Source organism: Vigna unguiculata, chromosome 10 (assembly GCF_004118075.2).
Source record: "Vigna unguiculata cultivar IT97K-499-35 chromosome 10, ASM411807v1, whole genome shotgun sequence".
NCBI classification, from domain to species: Eukaryota; Viridiplantae; Streptophyta; class Magnoliopsida; order Fabales; family Fabaceae; genus Vigna; species Vigna unguiculata.
Window position 1 is genome coordinate 35,873,788 of NC_040288.1, and position 25,412 is coordinate 35,899,199.

The 25,412-nt window shown below is 31.9% G+C and overlaps 4 protein-coding genes and 1 long non-coding RNA gene across 5 annotated transcripts; 3 read left to right on the forward strand and 2 right to left on the reverse strand.

Moving 5' to 3' along the window:
• Nucleotides 1-393: 393 nt before the first annotated feature.
• Nucleotides 394-1,649, reverse strand: LOC114167437. Its single transcript, XR_003600225.1, has 2 exons — nt 1,347-1,649; nt 394-699 (listed from the first exon to the last, which is right to left on the reverse strand). It is a non-coding gene; the product is annotated as an uncharacterized LOC114167437 (long non-coding RNA).
• A 1,422-nt stretch (nt 1,650-3,071) lies between these two features.
• On the forward strand, nt 3,072-8,985 carry LOC114166859 (ribonuclease 2-like). Its single transcript, XM_028051731.1, has 9 exons — nt 3,072-3,368; nt 3,836-3,864; nt 4,574-4,647; nt 4,964-5,065; nt 5,177-5,180; nt 5,446-5,537; nt 6,517-6,678; nt 7,140-7,239; nt 8,531-8,985. The coding sequence occupies exons 1-9, from the start codon at nt 3,172-3,174 to the stop codon at nt 8,575-8,577; spliced, it is 807 nt and encodes a 268-aa protein (XP_027907532.1). The 5' UTR covers nt 3,072-3,171; the 3' UTR covers nt 8,578-8,985.
• Nucleotides 8,986-9,118: 133 nt separating this feature from the next.
• Nucleotides 9,119-15,919, forward strand: LOC114166858 (cytochrome b561 and DOMON domain-containing protein At3g07570-like). The gene is made up of 6 exons (XM_028051730.1): nt 9,119-9,402; nt 9,495-9,900; nt 13,039-13,208; nt 13,387-13,792; nt 15,108-15,391; nt 15,503-15,919. Exons 1-6 carry the CDS (start codon nt 9,232-9,234, stop codon nt 15,731-15,733), a joined length of 1,668 nt encoding a protein of 555 aa, XP_027907531.1. The 5' UTR covers nt 9,119-9,231; the 3' UTR covers nt 15,734-15,919.
• A 516-nt stretch (nt 15,920-16,435) lies between these two features.
• Nucleotides 16,436-18,595, forward strand: LOC114165622 (cytochrome b561 and DOMON domain-containing protein At3g07570). The gene is made up of 4 exons (XM_028050202.1): nt 16,436-16,615; nt 16,927-17,329; nt 17,930-18,207; nt 18,320-18,595. The coding sequence occupies exons 1-4, from the start codon at nt 16,436-16,438 to the stop codon at nt 18,593-18,595; spliced, it is 1,137 nt and encodes a 378-aa protein (XP_027906003.1).
• Nucleotides 18,596-21,600: 3,005 nt separating this feature from the next.
• Nucleotides 21,601-24,601, reverse strand: LOC114167676 (metal transporter Nramp2-like). The gene is made up of 4 exons (XM_028052802.1): nt 23,951-24,601; nt 23,579-23,715; nt 22,750-23,402; nt 21,601-22,100 (listed from the first exon to the last, which is right to left on the reverse strand). Exons 1-4 carry the CDS (start codon nt 24,595-24,597, stop codon nt 21,873-21,875), a joined length of 1,665 nt encoding a protein of 554 aa, XP_027908603.1. The 5' UTR covers nt 24,598-24,601; the 3' UTR covers nt 21,601-21,872.
• Nucleotides 24,602-25,412: the final 811 nt, after the last annotated feature.

A 25,412-nucleotide genomic window follows, 5' to 3' on the forward strand; every position in this document is an offset into this window, starting at 1 on the left:
TTTAAGATAATGATAATTCATTGTTTAGGGTTTTTAATTTAACTCAAAGATTCTCCAAAAAATGAGAAAATGCATTCTTTAAAAAAAAAAAAATGCTTTACAAAAGGTTTCTAATGGTAAGATTTGCATGTGATATGAGAGATCTTATCCTTCTATCCATCTTGATATTCACATAGACCATGATCTATTTCCTTATGTTTATTGTGTTTATGCTTATAATTTTCAGATTTATCACGAAAAAGTGAAAACAGATTTAAATTCTTAAAAGTGCAAAATTTGTTGTTCAAATTTATATATGTTGTATTTGTGCATATTGTCCAGTCTGCAATTTTGGTTATACGACTTGTAAATGAATGAAACTGCAAAAAAGTTTTAACAATAGAAAAAAAAAAGTCACAAGTTCACCACATGCTATTTCCAGAACCGACTAGAGGATATTGGTTTACATAATTTTCTTGAACGTATCAAATTTCATCAAAATTTACCAAGAATAACAAGACAGTTAAAAATTCAAAAGTCTTCACATTTTTTCAACACTATTGGTTAATTTCCCAGAAAAAATAAAAAGCGTGAACAAAAAAATCAAGTTGCCTCGGCGTCTGTTTTATTATGTCAATTTCTTCTACCAATATTAAAGTATAGATCCCATAGAACCAAGAAGAAGAACTCATTTCACCGGAAAATTATCTAACCTTCAACCTGCCAAAGACAATAGAAGTTTTTTAATGCACACTCAGATGTAAGAGTGATCATGAAAGAATTAAAAGTAACGGCAATTGAAAAATCTCTCTTCTAAAGTTAGCAGCAACAGAAAACATTATGTTGTCTCCTATCAAATGTAATGATGAAATTCAAATTTATCAAACATGTTCCTTCACCAGAGTGTTATCTTGAGGATTACCTCAACATTTTGACGATAAATATGAGATCTCAAGCAAAAAGAGTGTATGCAAAGCTCATGTTCTATATTCATTCCATGAATCAAAGATCACTATGCACACAAAAACTATACCAAATTAAATTTAATTAATCGAATTGCTGCATTATCCAGATCATAATATCATACTTCATTAAATTAAACTGCTGTATAAAACCAGTATTATAGGAAGCACTGAAAATTCAAGATTGGTAGAAACAAGTTACAACAATTATCTTACCATAAATAATAATAATAAAAGAAAATCTTATTAATACAGAAATTGTAAGAGCAAGTATTTATCAACCAGGAAATGCAAACCTAACATGCGAGAAATTTCTCCATTGAAAATAAAAGAAATTATGAGAAAACTAGAGAAGGCAATTTAGGCGACAAATTAAAAAGAGCTAAGAAGAGAGAAATGAATAACCTCATCAGAAGCCGAAGGAGAGGAGGGAGTAGAAGAAGGTTTTGAAGAAGAGGATTCGATTTGGGAGATTCTATTTTCGAGAGCGCCAACGTGTTCCAAGCACGAGGAAAGCACAAAACGCTGAACCTTTAAGTCCTTGGAAAGGGATAGGGAAAATAAGGCGTATGCCGATGTGAATCCGAAGGAGAACCATAACAATCGACTTCTTGACATTCTTTCTTCGATGCGATGGAGAAAGTTGGATTGGTAATTTTGTTTAAATATAAAATTTAGTTTTATAAAAGAAAAAAAATAGTATGTATAAATTTGGGGGAAAATTTATTAAGAGATAGATCATAAATGTTGGAAGTCACAGGTTGATTAGATAAAACATCAATTCATAATATATAAGTGAGTGTAATTTTTATTTTATAAGTCAGTTTTGTATGATTGAATTATGCTTTAAATTCACTTCTAATATGGTATCACAACCATATTAGAACCTATTCTATCGAACTTTTTTGAACATTCTATTCTACTCGATATCAGACCACTAACGGATCATCCATTAATTTCTAATCCCATGATAAGTACAGTTGGTGTCCGATATTAATAAGAATATTTTAAATTAATATTGATGATATAATGTTTTAACCAAAAATTATATTTTTACTTGTGATTTTTTTTTATGTATGTAATGATTATTTTTTATTATTATTTATTATCGTGGTTGTATTTTTTAAATATGTGAATATTTCAACTAATATTAATTAGAATTTTTTTTTCTTATATGAACTAACGGAAGTTTTCACTTCTCATCGATCGAAAAGTCAGTGAAACCTCCCACTAGAAACTTTATAAAAGTAATCTTGATGATCGTGGTTTATAGAATTATTTTTTATTTAATGGATACTATGAAAATTTTAAGTTGACACCATAAAAAAAAATTCAACAAAATCTATCCAACAATGTTAAAAGAAATAAACTCAATTAATGTCAACTTACATAATTTTACTCATAATTAATTCGAAACAATTTTAGCCAATGTTAATCTTAAAAAAATGTTGATGATACTTGTAATGAATTTTGAAAATAAACATAAATTAAAATTGACTAAAACATATTACTAATATTCATATTTCTTTTGGTCAATAAAATCTATTTAATCTTATACTCATGTTTTGAAAATATATTTTATTGATTTCAACTACTTTTGACATAAAAAAATATTTACAATTTAAAAAATGTGTTTAGAATAGTAGTTTAATTTTATAAATTTTTATGAAAAAAAAGTTTTGTGATGAATTAAAATTTTCTATCTTACTAGTATTGTTTTACATTTTTTTCCAACTTCATATCATACATTTTTTTTTTCTTATGTAAAGACTTATTTTTTGTTTCAAAATGAAATTAATTCTCACAAAACCATTTTTTTTTGGTAAATTTACCCAAAATATTAATTTGATTATTGAAATAACTTCGTTTGAAAGATTTTATAGGAAGAGGTAAAATTAATCTTGAATAGTAATTTAAATAATTGATCGTAAATTAAAATATTATTTAGAATTGAGCATTCCATTAAATAAGAAATTATTTCTATCAAATTAAAACTCTACTTTAAAACATTACTTTGATATTAGATGGATATGTTTTAGAATATACTCTGAATAGAGGGCTCTGATTTATTTGGGTTCCGTGTGAAACTCAAGAAGGTTGCAATTGCAAGTAATTTAAAATGCACATGCCAAACTACCTCACCTTTCCTCTACTACTATATATAGTCTAGTACTCTTCATCTTCTCCTATCTATTTGGACATAACCATCGCCAACAACGGAGAACGAACGATGCCTCCTTTGATTTCGTGGCTGGTGCTCGCTATTCTCGCGCTGACAGCGCCGGCGACGCCTCCAGCACGCGCCGCGTCGGTTGCATCGTTCGACGGTCAGCGAGAGTTTGACTATTTCGCGTTGGCCTTGCAATGGCCTGGCACTTACTGCCAGCGCACGCGCAGTTGCTGTCCCACCAACGGTTGCTGCAGAGGGTAATCTAGTAATTTACGCCACGTTTTCCTTTCCATTTCTCATTCTGTTACGTTCCATTGGTTCAATTCTTAGATTTGATCATTTTGCATTTTTACTTTGACTTGAAAACGTGGAGTGATTAATCTTTTTTTATTGTGTCTTTTTGGTCGAATTTGGACTTTTTTTTTTTGTTGATGATTATAATTACTCTATGGAATGGATTTTTGATAGGACAAAACTTAGTTATAGTTCTACAGCTGCTTTTCGTGTTATTGTCTGATTAGAATTGGAATTTTACTTCGGTAATTTGTGTGGATTTTTAATGCAAATCTAGGCGAGTTAGCAAAATAAAACTCTAATTCTGATGGCAAAATAATGGCAAAGGTAGCTAAGAAACTTTATGTAAGCTTTGTATTTTGTTTTTTTGTTATGCAACTTATGTGAAGCACTTGATGAGAAGCTGACATGTTTACGTTTCTGATTGCAGCTCCAATTTTCCAAAAATATTCACAATACGTGAGTATTAGGTTTCAAATGCGGCATTGTCGTGGTGGTGGAATACTTTTTGCATGTTGTTGTTGTGAATTTAGACCTCATGGAATACTTACTGCTTGTTTTTCTTCAATTTGGCTACTTGCATTGACTGTGTTCTGAGTTAAATTCTCCTTCTGAGGTTATCGTTCTAAGTTTAGTCTGCGTGGAATACCTGTTACTTGTTTTTCTTGAATTCCACTACTTGCAGTGATTATATTCCGTGTTAATTTATTCTTTTGAGGTTGTTGTTGTAAATTTAGACCATGTGGAATTCTTTTTGTTTTTCTATGAAATAAGTATGCAAAAACATCACTATGCTGAAGATCATGTGGAATACTTATTACTAGTTTTACTTCAACTTTCCTACTTGCATTGACTATGTTCTGAGTCAATATCTTTTTCTCAGGTGTGAATCCCTGGCCCGGTCTAGAAAAATATTGTAAAATTCTACTAAAATTTTAACTCTTTGAGAAATTAGCTTAAGTATGACTTTTTGGTCTTTGTTTCTTCCTGTGAGTTCTTTTGTCTGTCATTTCTTCGTCATCAATCATTTTCTTTTAGATTTCTTTGTTTGTTAAAAATAAATCTGTTTTTGGTGATAAACAACATATTGATCGTTTTGCTTATGTCCGTTGAGTATTGAGATTCCAGCAACAAATAGCTTAACAGGTTATGTCTACGTGTATGATAGATGGACTCTGGCCTGACTACAATGATGGAACTTGGCCATCCTGTTGTTCTAGAGCCAGTTTCAATCCGAAAGAGGTATATTACCCAGCCTTATTTTGCAAGTCATTTTATCACAAATAAAGAGTTGTAGTGGAAAGTTTATGGCCGTTTCTTTTAGTTTTACTAGGTAATTGGTTCAATGATAAAGTATTAACTATTGATTGAACAAAGCCAAGATACTTTTCTTTTTTGCTTTCAAAACTGCAATATTTTAATGCTTTTTCAAGTGTTAATTGTTTGTATTTGGTTGGTTGCATTAGTGTTACTTTTATATACTATTACAACTTGGTGTCCTCTACTAATTTGTTTGCATAAACTCTCCATTTCCACCATTGTTTCATCTTGTGTGTAGATATCGACTTTGACTAATGCTTTAGAGCAATATTGGCCATCATTGAGCTGTGGCAAGCCATCAGTATGCCATGGTGGGAAAGGAACATTTTGGGCTCATGAGGTGGTTGTTGGAATTAATTAGTTTCCTATTCAACCTTAAATTATTATGGACTCTAATTTTTCTTTTTTCAATTGCGCTTCTTGGGTTATCAAACCTGGCTGGCATCGGCAGTGGGGTAATAATCTTTCATTGCTTTTGCTTGCTCACTTGGTTTAATGAGTTTGTACATTGTTTTTCTTGAGTACTAGTTGCGTTGTTTTCCTAAAACCTGCAACTTGTGGATAGCGTTAGCTGTACCAGTGTTAAATTGGTGCGGAACAAAATGTTCAAAGTTTCCAATACATCTTTGTTTTTACTCTTTTTGCTGTTTTCTGAGGCAAAATGATGTGGTTTTCTTGTACTAATATTCCTATTTTCTAATACTGTAACTTCATTTGCAGAGAAACATGGCACTTGCTCTTATCCTGTATTTCGAAACGAATATGATTATTTTGTGGGAGTTCTGAATCTCTATTTCAAATACAATGTTACTGTAAGTTTGCAAAATCTTTGTTTTACTTGGTACCAGAATTTTCTGTCTTTTCTTTAGGTTATGACTTCATATGAAATGTGATCAAAATACATTGATATACTTAAATAAATTTCTACGTTTTCCCATTCCATTGATCATTGTCATTTTTCCTCATAGATAAAGCTCGAAACATTCTTTACTGAATACTAATAGTTAGACAATTAAAGGTTATTATTCAATGCAACTGTTAATTTTTACTTCTGTCTTGCCCCTTCCAATCACCCATAAAAACTAATAAACTTATATATTCATTAATAAGTTAAGCATCCCATGATTCCTCCTGCAATAGTTATAACGTTTCAGTGCTGATTAATGGATTATTTAACCAATAATACCTTCCTCCGGTTACTAGAGTTTGTCTGTTGATTAATGAATTCATTAATTAGCGGTCTTTTTGGCCATGGTGCATTTGAGAATATGTAAGAGATAGTTAGGCTATGACTATAAAGGAGAAGCTAGCCACGAGAGAGAATAGTTTCAGAGGAGGAAGTATTGGGAGGAGACTTTAGGGTTTCTCAAGTACTCTGGGAGTGCTTTATTCTTTTCAATTCTGCCTCTAAGTTCTTACAAATTGGCTCAACTGAATATAGTCATTCTTTTTCTCTGTTCTGCACCTATTACATTTTCATTTTTCTTTTTCCTATCTGCTGAACCACTCCAATTAGTCTGTTGCTGTAGTATGGCCCAAATACATGCACAAAGCCTAAATTATACCAAAATTTTGTTGGCAACTTGGGCTGCCATCTTGTCAATTGGCATTGAAGACTTAAAATCTCAGTCACAGGTTCTCAATTGTTGAAAAACTGCTTAATTGGTTTGGTGTTTACTCTGTTTTAAGAACGACTACCAGTTGTGTTTGTAAAACTCTTTTGTTGTTAAGAACTGATGCTCGCCTGCATTGGGACACACTCTGAGTATTGTTTTTTTCACACTTCTCCAGAGTGTTCTAAATGATGCTGGATATGTTCCCTCTAATACAGAAAGGTATCCCCTTGGAGGCATTATCTCTGCCATTGAGAATGCTTTTCATGCATCTCCTTTAATAATTTGCTCAAAAGATTCTATCGAGGAACTTCGTCTATGCTTTTACAAGGACTTCCAGGTATGTAATCTGCTCTAGTCTGTAATATATGTTTAGCACACAAGAAACTAAAATATGTTCAAATATTTGTCTTATTTATGGTGGGAGATTGGCATATTTAGATATATCATTTGATGAGTTGAGAGATAAATAGTTTAGTCTTCGGTAACTAGACTTTTCAATTATTGATATCAGTATTGTACTCTGGTCAATTTTGACGTAATACTGCATAAAACATATGTAATAGTTGTGAGATCATTGAGATGTTTTAGACATGTATGACACAGACATTTAACTCAATGTATAGAATTGCAGGAATTTGGTTTATTTTTAGAAATTTAAGAAATACGCCACTGGTAAACAAACTTTCATGTACATTATGAGAGAATCCCCATTAATTCTATGATTTCATGGTATTCTATTCAAAAACAGTAATTTGGCCATTATTAATTCTATAGAATATATTGTCTGCCGTTTTGCAGCCCCGAGATTGTGCTGTTAGTTCTGATGATAAAATTGACATGGTTACTTCAAAAGGATCTTGTCCCAAATATGTTAGCTTGCCTGTGCCGCTTTCCGGAAGTAAGTTCATTGCCGTTTCATCTTTTATATCCTTATTTTTAGTTCTGTTTCAGTTGCTCTTAGCCATGAAACTAATTTTCTATAACTTACATATTCACATTAGAGATCAGTGGATTAAGGATGAAGGAGATGGTTTATAGTCTATTCTAGTTAGCATGTAATGAAGCATTTTTTTGGAAAATGGTTAATATTTTTTTGGACTTTGTGGAAAAATATGAAATTGATTGACCTGAGGCACGAGTTTGGTTAGACTAATTTAATGTGAATTGAACTATCGACTACTATTGGCACTTCATCAATGGTAGGTGGCCGCAGATTAATTTGTTCATTAGCTGTTTTTTCCCTTTTTGATTTAATTGTAGTAACATGTTGGTTGTTGTTGGTTGAATTAAGTATGATAAAAGGCTTCCCAATCCTTGCTAATCCAAGATTGCTAATGCTACACCCTTGAGGTAGTCCTGGGCTTAAAACAGATGGGGAGCCAAGGAATTGTTTTTTGGGCCAAGAAATCACTTGAAAACAGTTTTGTCCCTCTCCAACTGCCACAGGATACTTACCCTCTCACATACCTGGCTGAAGATAATTAATAGAATTGGAATTTTTTGTTGTTGGTATAATATAAACTATGGTAGTTAGTTTGCAAACTGCTCAATTACGTTAATACTATCTCAATCCCAGTAGTGGCTTTGAGTGAGAATCCCGGTGCCAATAAAGATGTCTCCGGTATGAAATTTCCAAGAGTATCACCGATATTTGGTACGTGTTTGTAATCATGTGAGACTTTTCATAACATCTGAAAGTATACCAATAAATGAATGTTTTAAATTGCGAGGCATACCTAAGCCGGGCAAACACAGGCCCAGAAGAGTAAGGGGACTAACAGTTGATGTAAAACAAAATATTCCTAAATATCCATGCATCCTATATAGATACCTAGCATTTTTAGAAGGTGTTCAACTTAATTGCTTATTTGTTGAAAAAATTTACCTCAAATTTCAAAAATATAGAGATTGGAAAGGGGTCTTTCCTTTAGAAGGAGCTGCTTTTGTCCAGGTTTCTGTTGAGGTACTAGGCAGTCTGTAATTGTTATCTGCTGCTATTTTATTGCTGTCCCTATTGTTAAGTATTATTACTTAGTGGATGAAATTTCTTTGATTTAAACATACCTTTTAATATGATTTTTTTTTATCTCGTGAATTCGGCCCAAAGTTGTGTGAAAACGTTGATCATTACGTTGGATTAGGAAATCCATTGCAGTTTATTAATGCCACAATTATCTATGCGTTTGTAGGGCGCGATGGACTTCAAAGTCAGGCCTCTGATGATGCAGCTCTATAAGGCTATGGTACTGTACTTCTATCTGTAAAGTTCTGTATCTTGCGAAAGAACAAAGGCACACGAATAAAATTATCTAGAGATGTTGTACCATTCATCAATTTGAAGACAAGTGAATAGAATGAAAGACCTGGACATTTGGATTGGGATCTAGACGTGCTAAAGTCTGACCGAGCTTGTTGCCATGTATTTGGAGTCTGGGCTTTATCATTTTCTTTATTATTGGAAGAGTGTACAACCGTATAATGGAATATGTTGTTGTATCATATGGAATTATGAATATATTTACTTTTCCTATAATTTACCCTACATCTCTGTTTCTTTGTATACATTTGCATCACGTATGAATTCATGTAGGAGTTTGTGTTGCCTTTAATTTGGTGAGTGAAATACCAGGCGGACTTCAGTCAACAAAAACTTGCCATTTTTATTCTTTGTTTTTTAATCTTTCATGTACTTCAATCTTCGTTTTCAATTTATGATCATAATTGAGAATGGCCCTGCACCATGTTAGTTACAAAATGACAATCATTACATCGTTTATTTTCCCCCCTTTTAGCTTCAGTAGGAATAGTAAGCCCGGCTTCAATAAGATTAGTTAGACTTATGCTTACCACATCTTTCAAACTGACACCACTTGCATAATAATAGAGACAAATGAAGGCTCTAAGACTTCTCTTCGTGATTACTTTTCTTTGTTCATTCTTCCTTGCAAGTACAGAACCAGACTCGTGTACCAGCAATCTAAGCCTCAATGTTTCCGTCCCCTTTGATACAACCAACCTTCGCTGCCTTTCTGTATGGGATGCTCAAAGTTTCATCCTCAGAGTAAGTGCACCATTTTTGAATTTCATCACATGTATATGACCTTATTCCAATAGCACCACATGTATATACTAACCTATGTGTAAACTTTGCAGTATGCTCAGACTTATGCAAACATTTGGAGTTTCATTCTCTCTACCCCAGACACAAATTCTTACATAGCCATGGGATTCTCTGTCAGTGGCGGCATGGTTGGTTCAAGTGCCATGGTGGGGTGGGTGGAATCAAGAGGAGCCAGTGGAGGGATCAAGCAGTATTATCTTGGTGGGGTCACTCCAAATCAGGTGGTTCCTGATAAGGGCAACCTACAGGTGATAGCCAATTCAGCCTTCATCACTCTACAGAACTCTCGTCTGTTCATGGTGTTTCAGTTACAAACCGCTGATCCTTTGTCCTCGCTGATATTTGCCACTGGATCCACCGGTTTATTCCCTGCACCACCAAGCTTTGCACTAACCAAACACTTAGACAAGATTTCCACAAGAATAGACTACTCAAAAGGTTAGTATAAATTGAACTCCTTCCCAAAACTCTCGTAAATGATTTTTATTCTTCTCTTTAAATAAATTTAATTTCTAAACTACAATATGTGGAAAAACTATCCGTATATGAGCTAAAAATAATGATTATTTTTCTTACAAGTCGGTAATAACTAAGCTATTGTGATTTTTTTTAGCCTTGATCTGAAAAAGTATTGCTTGAACAGTAAATCTTAATTTTTTTTCTATTCTTTATTAGTCTTTGTTCATCCTGTCACCTCAACTACTATTAGTCTCAATCCCTCAATTTAAAAAATGCAATAACGTAACTGTTTTCAAATTTAGTAAAATTCCTTAATTTTAAAAATGCAACAATGTGATGTTTTTTTTTTTTAAGTTTTAGTGGTTCTATAAATTGTCACTATATAATGAATATAAATTATATTACTTGTAAATTAAAATTGTTCATGTTAACTTGTGCAGATTAATGGTTATATTGTTAATTGTGTAAAAATATTAACTTGGTGCAATTAAAATAAAAAGACTTGATTATTTTCTTTTTATTAATAAGACTAAATTAAACAAAATAAACAAATTATAGAATAAAAAATAATTAAGTCCTTTAATTTTTTTACAAACTTCTGATAACAAAAACAAAGTTAACCAGTAGTGAATAATATATGTTTTTCTTTTCTTTACTTCGAACTCTATTGGTGCAAGGTGATCATAAATATGATTAGTGGGTAATATTGAAGTGAGCGTCATTATATGTCATTATGCCTGTGGTTGAAATTTGACGGCATACTATTCAGAATTCATTGATTCAGCTAGAGAATTCTTTGGTTGGGCCTTATAGAGTGGGTGATATGTTCAATCAAAAACTATACTAGTAAAAGCCAAATGAAGTAGAGAAGAGTAAATAGTGGAACTTAAGTTGTTGGTTGTGAGCAACGCAGTTCCATTTCTTAGAATATTGAGTCTTCTTTTCGAGACAGAGGGAGAGAGAGAGAGAGAAAAAACAGCCGACAACTGGTCTGGGTAGCAACCACAGTCTATAGTCTTAGATTCACACGTGTTTTTATGTTCTCTCCGACTTGGAAGTTATGGAATAACAACCTGATCGACTTCATTTGAAGCAATCTAATTCTTCAACTTTAAGTCTTAGCTTAGGATCTATCTTAACCGTATTTCCATTTCCCCTGTCAACGCATATATTTACATTAAGTACTTCATAATTTTATTCTAGAATTTATTTATAAAACCGTAGTTTCTCTCTCCAAATATATAATATCTTTTAGCCTATTTCTATTGTACTAGTTTTAGTGAAAAAATCAAAGGCAAAATTAATAAGAGAAAATTTTTGTTTAAAATTTTTTAGCGAAAAAATAAATAACTAATGTTTTATTACCTGAAATTTTAATATATTATCTTAAACTGCAAAAGTAAAATAAAAATCGAATAATTTGTAAAAAAAAAAATACATATTTCACACGATCTCGGTGTAAATTTTTGCCAGGACTTTAAATATCCTGTTCTGTTTTCCAAATAAAACTTCAATAAGATGCATTATTTCTGTTTTCCCTCTTCCAATTAATTTAGAAGTTTCAGACGATGGTAATGATAAAACATCCTTTAGGCAATTATCAACATGTATTTTATTTTAAAAAGTCGTATCATCATCCTTTGGTTATGCACTTATTATTATTATTATTATAAATTCATGTTGTTGATTTAATCTTTGGTCACTTTTAGTGCAGGTTGAATGAAATAAGATTTATTTATTTATTGAATTTAATTTTTATGCTTTGCTAGTATATTTTTAATATCAATAAATTAAAAATCATCTCGATATTAAGTATATTAAGTAGTTTTTATAAAGCGAGGAAACTTATAATACCTAATAATGAAATAATAACAATATAAAACTCTTTTTTTTTTTTACTTTTATTAGTATATAGACGATTTGATCTTATTTATTTTTGCTTATCTATATACTTAGCAAACGAAGCAAGTGTAAAAAATATTTTTCTTGAACTACAACACTTATTTGTAATAAGTAACGCTAAACTTTTGGGTAGACGGAACGTATACTGACCCAAGAGAAAGAAAGACAAACAAACCGGACAATAATTATTGAGAGTTGCCTGCTTTGAGGGACCTTGAAATAGAAGTGATAAATATATACAGAAATAAAATATACGACACAAAGAGTTAATGATGGAAAGATCAAATAGAAAAGGAAAAAAAAACTAGTTCTAATTCTATTTAATGATATTGAAATTCTCAATTTAAGTTTTCATCCTAGACGAGACTTATAAGAAAATAAAGCAAATTCCACTTCCACCCACCCCATTTCATTCATTCTAAATTTGAAGTTTGGTAGTGTTAATAAAATTATCAACAACACGATAGAATAAAAAAGTGCTTCCGGTTTCTATTCTTCCAATAAAAATATTTTATATTAATGAATTTCATCTTTAAACTTTTAAAAACATATAGATTTAACCCTTTTTATTAATGAATTTAATCACATTAAACCAGAAATATAGAAGACTATAACGACTTTTTTTCAAACGTGACAAATTATTCTTTGGAGAATGGAGGTTATAGAACACCGTATTTAGTTAGCACACTATGGACCACTGACCGCATACTTATAGGGATACTTTAATTTTTTTTTTAAATGTTATTTTAAATGTTATTTTATTCACTTTCCAAGAATTAAAAAACAAAGTAAATATAAGTTCAGAAAATCTCGGGAGAGATTGCTTTTTCATAATTTACATTTGACAACGACAACACTTTATTGTCTGATAACCTAAAAGTTTGATCTATATCATATTCACGTAAATTTTCCCCATTATCAAAATCAATCTTTTATTATGAATGAAGGAAACTTAATGGTTTAAGTTACCTAGCCTTCCTTTCACCAAATCTACTAAATCAAATAAGGCCATAATTATTGATACACTGCTACCTATACCATTGTTTAATTATATCAATTTTCCCTTTCCTTTACTTAATCATATAGCAGTACGTCTTTCTTGCTTTAACAATCTCATGAATACGTTTGCAATCACACAACACAAACATAAACACTAGAGAGAAATGAAGATATCTATAACATTTCTTATGTTCACTATTTGTTTGCATGTTTCAGCCAACATTGGAAGTTCACAAGGGGATGGAAATTCTTCACAAGTAGATGGAAGTACTTCACAAGCAGCAGACTCCTGTGTCTCCAAGCTAAACCTCAGTGTTCCTCTCCTCTTCGACACAACCAATCTCAATTGTCTTCCTGTTTGGAATGCTCAGGGCTACATCCTCAGAGTAAGTAGTGCATTAAATTAATAGGTTAGTTCAAAATAAACCTTTAAAGTTAAGTTATTGTCATTATAACTATGATTGTGTATCCCATTTCAAGATCAAATGTGTGTTTGGACAACAATGACCTATCATGAATTAATATGAAACCTACTAACAGGATACGCATCCGTTAACTGTGCAGTATTCTCAGACTTCTCCAAACATATGGAGCTTCATTCTCTCTGCACCGAACACAAATTCTTATATAGCAATGGGGTTCTCTCCCAATGGAGGGATGGTGGGTTCAAGTGCCATTGTGGGGTGGATCTCATCCAATGGGGCAGGTGGAGGCATGAAACAATATTATCTAACAGGACTCGCACCAAACCAAGTGGTGCCAGATAGAGGCAACTTAAAAGTTCTCACCAACTCAACCTTCATTACATCACAGTCCTCACGTTTGTACATGGCCTTCCAGTTACAAACAAACCAACCTCTGTCGCGCTTGATTTATGCCTTTGGACCTAACGGTGTGTTCCCTTCACCACCAAGTTTTGCATTAACACACCACCAAGACAAAGTCTCCATTACGTTGAATTACGCAACAGGTTAGTCAAAAGAATCAGTCATGCAAGTGTTTTTCACATTCTTGTCAATAAATTAACTCTGAGAAGAAATTAGCATGCATCCCTTTTTCACAAATTTAACAATTTAAAACCAGACAACTAGTATTTTATCTTGATTAATCAACTTAAACCACAAATTTCTAAATTGTAACTTCCAATCTTCATCCAACAGTTATAAATGTAATGCGTTGATACTTGTATAATGAAAAATGATAAAAGGTAACAGTGTTTAACAATAATCAAAAGGTGTGCATTTTTGTGCATTCAGTAAAAAATCATCCAATATTTATATAAAATCAGTACCCTAAATACAGCTCCTTCTATTCTAGAATTCTAATAGTAGAAAGGACAAAATAACATAACAAAATAGTAAGGACAAAATAAGAAAACGTACAAAATGCAGGTGCAAGATTACAAGTTTGTTATAAAAGGAATATTCTATAAGTTTGTTAACTTGCAAAAATGACAGTGCTGAATCTAGTCTCATTTATTTGTGATTTGAGCAATTTTATTCCTGGCTACACAATTTCGTTTACAGTATTTTATACAAAGAAAATAGAAAGTTTTGAAAAAGATGATACTTCGAAAACAATTAGACCAATTATGTGCATATGACAAGGTTTGAAAAAGATGATATTTCGAAAACATGTAGACCAATTAGGATTATTCTAGCGATGACCTTCTGGTTGAGTTGATTTTGACACATGATTGGACCAATACCTGGCCCATTCTTGCTCTCAAAAACTATTCGCAGTGGTTTGTGGTTGTTGAGATGACATTCTTTTTTCTCATATTCATGCAAGAATAATCTAGTTGAAATGTAAATCTGACTTGACCTTCTACCAAACCAAACCCACATGTTTTTTTTTTCTTTTATTCTTTATATATATATATATATATATATATATATATATATTTCTATGAACTAAATTTGGGTCATTAACTCCTTTCCCATAACACTTGTTAGTTACAGTACATGTTCTGTACTGAACATACTAGTTTAAGTCAACTATTAGCCCTAAATTTTACAAAAAATTAGTTTTATTATAAAAAATTTTCTACTGTTTATTTTATCAGCAATAATATATATATATATATATATATATATATATCGACATTTTGTTCTTCTTTGTGGATTTTAATGTAAAATGGGAAATGGTACTATTGTTCATGCTTGCCGTCGGTAAGTTCGTAAATAGATATAGTAGTCATATTTGAATATTAGGGATGACACTGAAAAGTTTTGTTTTATTTTTGTTGAGAACAAACATTAAAAAGGTTTGATTATTGGAAACAGGTTCGAGTGCATTAGGAAACTCATATATGAACCTGAAAAGAAGCCATGGAGTGCTGAATATCTTGGGATGGGGCATCCTAATCATAATGGGAGCAATAGTTGCTCGTTACTTCAGGGAATGGGATCCATTTTGGTTTTATTTTCACGCTTCAGTTCAATTCTTGGGTTTTGTTCTGGGAGTAATTGGTGTAATCAGTGGTTTTGTGTTGAATAATCAACTCCATGTTGACGTTACTCTTCACAAGGCTCTTGGAATCATCATTTTCGTTCTAGCCTGTTTCCAGGTATATATACCAGTTTATTTATTTTTACATTTTTCGTAATTCTGCACTTTATCTAAAGCTTTTTCAAACTATGTATCCTAAGAGCTAGAATACTCAAAAACTTTTTTGTAGGTAATGGCTTTGCTTGGTCGACCAAAGAAGGAATCGAAAGTGAGAAAGTATTGGAATTTATACCATCATAACATGGGGAGAATTTTGATTATACTAGCTGTGGCTAACATTTTCTATGGAATCCAATTAGGGAAGGAGGGAAATGGATGGAATATAGGTTATGGGATTGTGCTGGCCATATTACTTACAATGGCACTTACTTTTGAGACACAACTCTGCAGTAAAGACTGAATTCTTTTCTTCAAACATTTTTATTTCTTTCACCACTGCCTTTTTATTTGCAAGTTTAGTTCCATTTGTAACTTATTTTTGTACCAAGAGGATTGCTCATCGATTAATTTTATGTTTAACATATATTTTAATCATGCATGCCTCTTCCTCTTAAAGCCAAAACTGGCTTCAACAAATTGCTGTCAGTAGTCCATTACATTAAATAAAAATGAGATTATACAAAACACTGTTGTTAATAAAGTAAACATTCATTAGTTAAAAAATATATTTCCACTCCCAACGTTTAACAACTGGTGTTGTACTAAATACTGTGAGAAGGTTGCAATTTTTTTATGAACAAAAGACACAATTCTACATTATGAAGGTATATCATTACCATGATAAGTGGCATGCTACAAGACAGTAGTTCCGACAACAAAGTCTCCTCAAACTAACTTATTATGACACCATTTTGGTTGATTTTGTCGCTGAAAATTAACACCGTACGCAGTTTGGCTTTTTGGTCTTATCTAACATTTGAATGAAACAATAGCAGTGCCTGCATGTCTTCTTCCAGCCGGCAATGCCAATTGTCAAAAATAACCATTTATAATTTCAAGGATGATCATAGTTTTTCACTATAAAATTGAACATAATTAGTGACACATCATTAGTAGCTACTTCTGCTGTCTTAGGTTCTTAATTATCTTCCTCCACACAAAGATGAAGTTAACAAGTTTCTGCCAGATAATCTTGTTCGTTATGCTCTATAATTCATCAACCTTTGTGACTTCTCAAGATTCATGCTCCTCTAAATTGCTGCAACTTCAGCTTCCTATCCCTTTCGATACAAGTTCACTCCTCTGCAGTTCTGTTTGGCCTGCTCACAGTTTCATCCTTAGAGTACGTGTCTTACATTTTTTGTCCATAAATTTTCTAACAGACACTGAATAAACTTTTCAGAAGTGTTGATTTTCTATGAACAACTCCATCATATCATATGAATAACAAAACTTGCTCGATTAGAGATAAGACAATTTTATAATATATAAGTGGATGCAAACCTCACTTTACAAGCTGATTTTATAGAATTGAGATAAACTTAAAGTTCACTTCTAGCAAAACTTTAAACATATTCATTAGACTATTTGAGATATACATAAACTGAATTTGAGTGTATATCTTTTTTTTTTTTTGTTTGATTCTGTGATCAGTATGCTAAGGCTTCATCAGATGTGTGGAGTTTCATATTTTCATTCCCATTAGACCCAAAAGCTTATGCAGCAATAGGGTTCTCGAAAGATGGAAGCATGGTGGGTTCTAGTGCAATTGTGGGGTGGATGCCATCACCAGGTGCTGGGGGCATGAAATATTACTATCTGGGTGGAAAATCAGAAGATGAAGTGATTAAAGACAGAAGTGATCTTTATATTATGAATGCATCATTTGTTCCAGCAACTGATTCACTTGGTTACTTAATCTTCCAATTGAAGACCACACAACCTTCTACCGATCTCATATTTGCCATTGGACCCAATGGCCAGTTTCCTGATTATCCACGCTATGACTTGCCCAAACATATTGATCAGACATCAATAACCATTGATTATTCAAAAGGTTAGTGAAGAACCCTTTTGTTGTTCATCATCAACATCAATTATGAAACTTTTTCAAATCATAAGAAAAATCTAACACTAGACTAGATTCAGCATGGTCTTTGTTCATGTATAAATCCAAGCAATCATCTATAACGTTGAAAAATGTTTTTGAAGCACAATGCCCGCATAATAAGTAGCACGGATAGGATTTGATGAATTGAAAAGTGATAAGAATTGTGGGTTGAAAGTCTCACGTCGATAAGAAATAAGGTGAATTTAAAATATATAAGTGTGTGTAAATATCATCTTATAAGCTCGTTTTATAGGTCTTAAGTTCAGTTCTTAAGATGATATTAGAATTATCAAAAGTCTACCATACAGAAATTTGTTATTTGTTAAACCTATCGTATCATTTGTTATAAGGCCGCTATCAGACCACTATTAATATAGTCTCACACTCGAAATGTATACGAGAATGTGTTGGAGATCTCTAATGACTAAGGAAAAGACAAACTTATGATATATAAGTGAGTGGAAATCTGACCTTAAAATCTACCACTTAAGATTGTGAATTATACATCGGAGTGGTTAAATCTGAATGTTGCAAGTTGTCTTGCAGGAGGTTCAACTAGAAGCAATTCTAACCTAAATCTTCGAAGAAGCCATGGAGTTCTGAACATAATGGGATGGAGCATTCTAATGATAATAGGAGCCATAATTGCTCGATACTTCAAAGAAAGGGATCCCATGTGGTTTTATCTGCATGCTTCAATTCAAGCATTTGGGTTCCTTGCTGGCATATTTGGAGTTTTATGTGGATTGCTCTTAGCTAGGAATCTCAAAGTCACACATCACAAAAATGTAGGAATCCTCATCATCATCCTTGGCTTCCTACAGGTTAATTAACTAACCAATTTCTCTCTCATTTAGCTTTATATCAAACTCGTTTTCTGATACAAAACCAAAGTTATTTTCACTCATGTTGTTTATTTATGATTTGATTTGATAGGTGTTGGCCATTATATTAAGACCAGGAAGAGAATCAAAGATAAGAAAGTACTGGAATTGGTATCATCATAATGTGGGGAGGATTTTGATTATCTTTGCAATTCTTAACACATTTTATGGACTCCATTTGGGAGGAGAAGGATCTAAGTGGTTTCTTGCTTATGGAGTGAGTATTGGTATCTTGGTGATTGTGGTTGTGTTCTTGGAGATAAGAATGAGAATGATTGCAAGAAGAGAAACTAAGCCATCTCCTCAATCCCTGGATATGCCTTATTAGGTTAAACATGTTTATTTTCAATCCAAAATCATTCATAATTTGTAATGTATCATAACTGTTTACCACTTCCACCAAACACAAGTTTCAATGAAAATGAAAACAAAAGGAATATAATTAATTTAGAGTATTTTTTTATTATCTTTATTAAAAAAAAAATTGTTAGCCATGGAAACTTCATCTCCAAATTTTATGTCTTTTCCATTATCATCAAATTAGATAACAATGTACAAATTTAAAAAATATTATTTTAAATCAACGTTAGAGAAAACCAATTTGAAAGGTCGTCGTTTTAATAGATTTCAAGACAATCAATTTAATATGTGTGTTTTTAAATAGGACTTTGAAAATTCGTTTTGAAAAGCATGTTTTTAACTCTGTTGAAAACTGATGTTGAAAAGTTTTTTTTTTATTATTAACAAAACTCTTAAATCAATTGTAAGGCCAATTTTTGTTTTTTATTTATATTTTGATCAAAATATTATTAACTATTTTGGGTCATAGTATGTCATTTTTCGGAAGATGGAAGATTTTGAGAAGACTAAAATGTACTTTTTATCTTTGGTAAATTGTTGGAGTTATATATATATATATATATATATTTTTATTCTTGATAAAAAAAAATATGATTGCTTCCCTAATACATTTTTCATTATTTTTCTGTCTTTTTTTATAGCTCTTTAAATAATGAAATAAAGTTATGTAAACAGAGCTTTATAGTGTAAAAACAAAATATATGTCTTTTTATTGAGAACGAAAGGTTAAAAAACATCATCAGAAACTAAAGAAACATTTAAGATTTTATCACAGACTAAAAATTAAAACTCCCCTACTACTGTTATTCTGTGTCTCTATATTCATTAATTCAGAGTAGTTTTAAAATGTATTATAATTAAAAACAAATGTGATGTTGTAAACTAAACTAACCATTTTTTTTATAAATGTAAAATTAGTTATAAATATCTTATATGTAAAAGTAGAAACAGTAATTATATGGTTGCATTGAACATGATTCTTGAGAATAATTGCATGCATGTTTTTTCTTCACGAAAAGTAATAAAATAAGTTGTCATTTTGTCGACACTTTTCTAATTGTCATTGAATCTTGGTAAGTTTTTTTTTAAAAAAAAATCATTGGGTAAAAAAAATTTTGTCGACACATTTTTTTTAATTAAAAAAAAATCAAATTCTAATTGATGAGTAAGAAATTACTTTTCTGTGTGAACAACTTGCTATTACTGAATGTTTCACTTTTCTAATTTTGATACTTTTATGTTAAGAAGTAGTTTGCTAACCAAAACTTTCAATAATTAAGTTTAGAAAAAGTTCTCTCTAAATATTTATAGGAGAAAAATAAGATAAAAATACAATTAATTAACTTCTTCATAAATTAAAACTAGCTTATTCTTCTACATAAGTTAAAATTAGCTTATTAACTCTTTCACAAGTTAAAATTAGATTATATTACGAGGTAAAATAAAATTTTAGAAGAACTGTATTATAATTTTTTTACAAATTAACTGTATTTTAACTTATAAAAAAAGTTAATTTCAAACTTTCTTATAGACGTGTTTGTAAATAACATATCTATGAGTTTAACTCTAATGATGAGTCTATTGATCACTGATCAATGTGTTTTATCTTTAAACAAGTTATTGAAATGAATGGTAGTGTTGATTATTAGGGAGAGGTTATAAAAATGTGACTTGAGTTCAACCTACATAAAAATTGACATTACTTCTGACAAAAGATATTGAGATATTATATTTATAAGTAATTTTTTTTATATAGTATTTAATTTTGTCATTTCTATTCTATAAGATTTAGACTTATATTTAAATTATTTTCAACAATTAGTACTTAAAATAAAGTTCTTTATTATTTTTCCAAATTCAAAGATCTTTTTTTTCACAAAAACGTGTCTATAAGTATTATCACATTTTTTACTCAAGTAGAAACTTCACTTATTTTCTATGATATTACATTAAATGAGACTTATGTTCTCTCATGTTTTTACTAAAATAGCATTCACACCTATATATATATATATATATATATATATATATATTATCAGCTATATGTTTAAATACACATTGACCTCCTCTTATATGTAAGGATAATTCCAAAGAAAAACAATTTGCAGAAAAGAGGGATGCAAGTAGAATGCACAATGTGTGTTGTGTGGACAAGAAGAAGAAAGTATAAATCATTATACTTTGAAGATACGATTTTCTTTTTCAGATTGAAGCATGAAGCTAAAATTTTATTAGGCAATCATCATACATTGACCTCCCTCTTATTTTCAGAAAATGATGCTTAGTCCCCTTATATTTTTATATATTAAAAATTCTTTAAATTTTGATGTTTTAAATTTTTTAATTTTCATAAGCTTTATTTAAGTTTTTGTTAAACGATATCTTAAAAATAAAATAAAATAAAGCTTGTATAACTTTATTGAAAATGTAAGAGGAGAAAATGATGTTTATTCTAAAACTAGAGAGAATTGAATCTCATAATAAATACAATTTTTCATTTAATTAAATAGTACTTTTTGTTAAAAACAGTGTTTAACCTTAAACCAACTTTCTAAGATATTGGAAATTATCTTAGTTCTATTTTTATGTCACTTTAAATAACATCATTGCATAAACAAAAACATAGACTAATAAACGCAATTTTTCATTAATTTTAAAAATCTTTCTAGATTTGGAACACTAATCCCATATAATTATTGTGGATGGCTCTAATTCCTTATAACAACTACACATAAAACATTAATGTTTGAGAAATGAAACAAATGGGGATTTAAATATGCTATAATCATTACTTTCATTCCCTATTAAAGCACAATATAAATGAAAATACATAAAAAAAATGTGTTGATCATTGAGAAAAATTAACAAATAATAACTGAGAGGATAACAATACAACTATATTTCTTTAGAAATAAGTGATCATGCAATGATACTGCAAAAACAAATCTATTTGACTAAATATTACATCCTATACAAATGGTTTATTCTAACTTCTATACAAATGAATCTTGCAGAGCTTAATTAGCAAAAGTTTCTTAATTATATCACCATAATGATACCTTAATCATGTGCATGAAGAGTGAGTCCTCGGTTTTCAAAGAAGACAGTGCCAAAGTGTAGTGTTTCAATTACATTCTTTTCCAAGTTCAGAGATGGTTCTGTTGTAACAATGCTTCCTTTTGGAATACATTATCAACACTCTTTCTTTACATTTTAGCCTCCAAAAATGGTTTGGATTTGCAAGGTTAGTTCCTAGAAAGAGAGAAAAAACCTCTTGAATTAGGGGACCTCATCATGAGTGAAGGAATGGCACCACTGTGTTGAACCAAATATACAATGAATGAAATCCATGCTGCAGCACCAAGGCACACCAGAAAACCAAACAATACTCCATCTACTTCATCCAGGAAGAAATCTAATAACATATATCCATAAACTAGTATTACCAGCACAGCCACACTCCAAGCCACTTTCTGCATCAGTAAATCAACAAAGTTAAGAGCTAAGTATGGAACTTAACTCAGAAACCAATACAAAATCATTATGAGATGTTTTTATGTTATAAAATTTGAGAATCTAAATGTGTGCTCAAGTCTCATATTAGGTAAAAATGAGAAAGTTGAGCAATATACAAAATAGAAGACTGAGAAATATATTGTCTTGAGGTTTTGGATTGAAAATGATATTAATGTCTTTTCTGATTTAGGCTAAGATCTCGTTAGTGTTATATCATACTGAAATCATTCTGTCATGTTCAGAGAATTTCTATGGCAGGGAAAAAGAAGTATCCTCAAATCATGTGAAATAGCCAACTGAGGCTTCATTAATCTGCCATTTCCTTTTTTGCCACTGAAAACTGATTACAGGCACAACAAAATTGTTTGGCAAAACTTGCCAGCATCGCCATGCATGACTCAAGTTTGGCATTAAGTCCTTTATATCAGTAGAGAACTTAGTAGCTTTTGAAGAATGAATTTAGAGCTAAAAGGGTATGAAGACTCTTACATTTTTCTTTGCATGGTTATCAAATTCTTGGTATTTGAAACTTACAGCATCATAACAACAATTACCAAGTAAAAAAAATTGGATAAACAGATAACTAAAGTGTTATGCAGAGGTTACCTCTACTATAGGCCCTATTCTGAAGGTTCCCATGACCTCCTCTTTGGACACCAAAGTAAGAAGGGGGATAAGAGCAAAGGGAATCTGAATTGCTTGCACCACATTAAGCCATTCATTCAAGGTATCCAATGAACTTTCTGATGTATTAAAAACAATAGCACAAATCATAGTTGGAACAATTGCACAACTTCTAGTGATCAATGCCCTCAACCATTTCTTTATATTGAGCTTAAGAAAACCCTCTGTTATAAACTGGCCAGCATAAGTGCCAGTTATGGTACTACTTTGCCCTGCTGCTAATAAACCAATGCCCCATATATACAAAATTGGAAACAACCCTCCCCCATACCTTTCCTCAAGATATTGCCCTGCATTTACCAACCCTATGCCATTGGCCTGTTCTGTGCCATAGAAAACTCTGGCAAAAACTGTTATCACAGATAGATTTATCAACAGTGTCACTAAAAGTGCAACTGAAGACTCAATGGAGTAGTAGTTGAGAGCCTCTTGAACCTGCCCTTTGTTTCGGATATCAATGTCCCTTGATTGTACCAATGCAGAATGGAGGAACACGTTATGTGGGGTTATCACACACCCCACAATTTCCACCGCCTGGCGAAGAGTTTTTGAACTAAGTCTTGGGATTAAGAGACCTGCATGAAGCACCAATATGGAGAGACATATGAAGATTAGTGGTAACATGTTTTTGGACATTGGAAATAAGAATGAATTATAATCACTCAAAAGACACTGTTCATAATACTAGTGTGTTTTTACATCATATAATCAAATGAATGTGCTCAAACTATGTTGTTTGATAAATTTCTACCCATCATTAGTTCTTCTTCACTGGGTTTTGTATCAAAGAACATCCACGCAAAAGAAAGGCCCATAGTTCCAATGAAAACTGCGAAAACCCCTTCCAACTTCCTCACTCCATAGTTCTCCAGAAATAGAAAGAAGAAACTGTTCCACCAGACACAAAAAATGCAGAATTAAAAACAGTGAAACTGATGTTATGGTATGATCTGAGAACTTTAACAATCAAGAATACAAAAAAAACTTAACACAAGTCATATACATATATAATACCCAGACAACACATATATAATACAAAAGTATGTTTAGAATCTGCTATTAATTACTCCTTGTTCCTTTTTCCACATTAATTACATGATATTACTGAATCTGATAAGCTTACCAATCCGTGGCTGTGATAACCACACCAGCCCAAATGGGGATAAGGCCATGGCTAAGAATCTTGAAAGCAATGGCACTGCCAATAACCTCTTGAATATCAGCAGCAATGAGAGCCATCTCAGCCAAGATCCACAGCACCAACCTAGCCCAATTGGAGTACTCCTCCCTGCAAAGCTCCGCCAGGTGCCGCCCGGTCGCCACCCCGAGCCTCGCCGACAGAAGCTGTATCACCAACCCCATGATGGTGGACCACATCAGCAACCAAAGCAAGGAGTACCCTGCAATTGCACCAGCTTGAAGGTCCCCTTCAAGGTTCCCCGGGTCCAAAAACGCCACGCTCATCAACAACCCTGGCCCCGTGAACAGCCACAGCTTCCTCCACGAAAACGGCGGCACCGCCGTGGACCCTGCGCTGCCGGAAGCCTCCAAGTCAAATATCTGCACCTTGTCCTTCGCTGCATACACCGCGTCTTTCTCTTCTTCTTGTTTTTCTTTGTCTGCATGTTCCCAGTTTGAGAGTAATACGTCTGGTGAGGATAACGGTATTGTCTCGCATTCTGATTGTAACAAATGGTTTTCTTCTTCCTCCTCTTCCTCTTCTCGGTTCTTGTGTTTTCCTTGTTGCTGTTGTTGTGACTGAGAGCTCATGTTGCATGCAGTTATGGGTTAACGATATTGTCATGGTTTTTGGGGTTCATATATTTTCCTGTTTATCTTGTTTTGGTTACGTGAAGAAGATGGAGAAAATTTAGTGCAAGAATATCTATGGCTGCGCAATCAATAATTGAGACCGCATGCTATTTTTGTGGAGTTCTCTTCCTGATGCTACGCTATATTTTTGGAGATACTAATCAGATCATTTTCTTAGCTATTTTGAGAGCCTCGCGTGTTGCAAAAGTTGGTGAATGATACTGATACAACTTTCTTGCTAATTTGTATTTGATCATTTTACGTTTTAGTTTTCCGATTGAGAAGGTTTGTCCCACATCGAAAAGAGTAAACTCTGATCTTCGTCTTTGTATTGAGTTGCATATGAGAACATGATCTGATACTTCAGAAAAACTATGTAACCAGAGAACATAGTCCATTTGGAAATGAAATCCAACCTCAACTAGGAAGTTGCAACAATGTTGGTTTGGTTAGTTTTGTTTTTAACTTAACACATATTAGTTGGCATTGGGTGTTACACATGTAATTATGAGGTTTAAAGATTTTGTAGGATGGCATTAGAATATAAAAGATAATATTTATGATATTATTTTATTTATATGTAAATTGTCTAAAATTAGATAGCCTTAAAAAGTATATTCTGCCATGAAATTTTGTATTTTTGTAATTTCTGTAGAATTTTCAATTCCACAAATTTTACTATCTCAGTTTTAAAATTATACGTACCTCAAATTCATCTGTATTTTTCTCATTTAGTTATTTTACCACTATTCAGGTATTTTTAAACGTAAGAA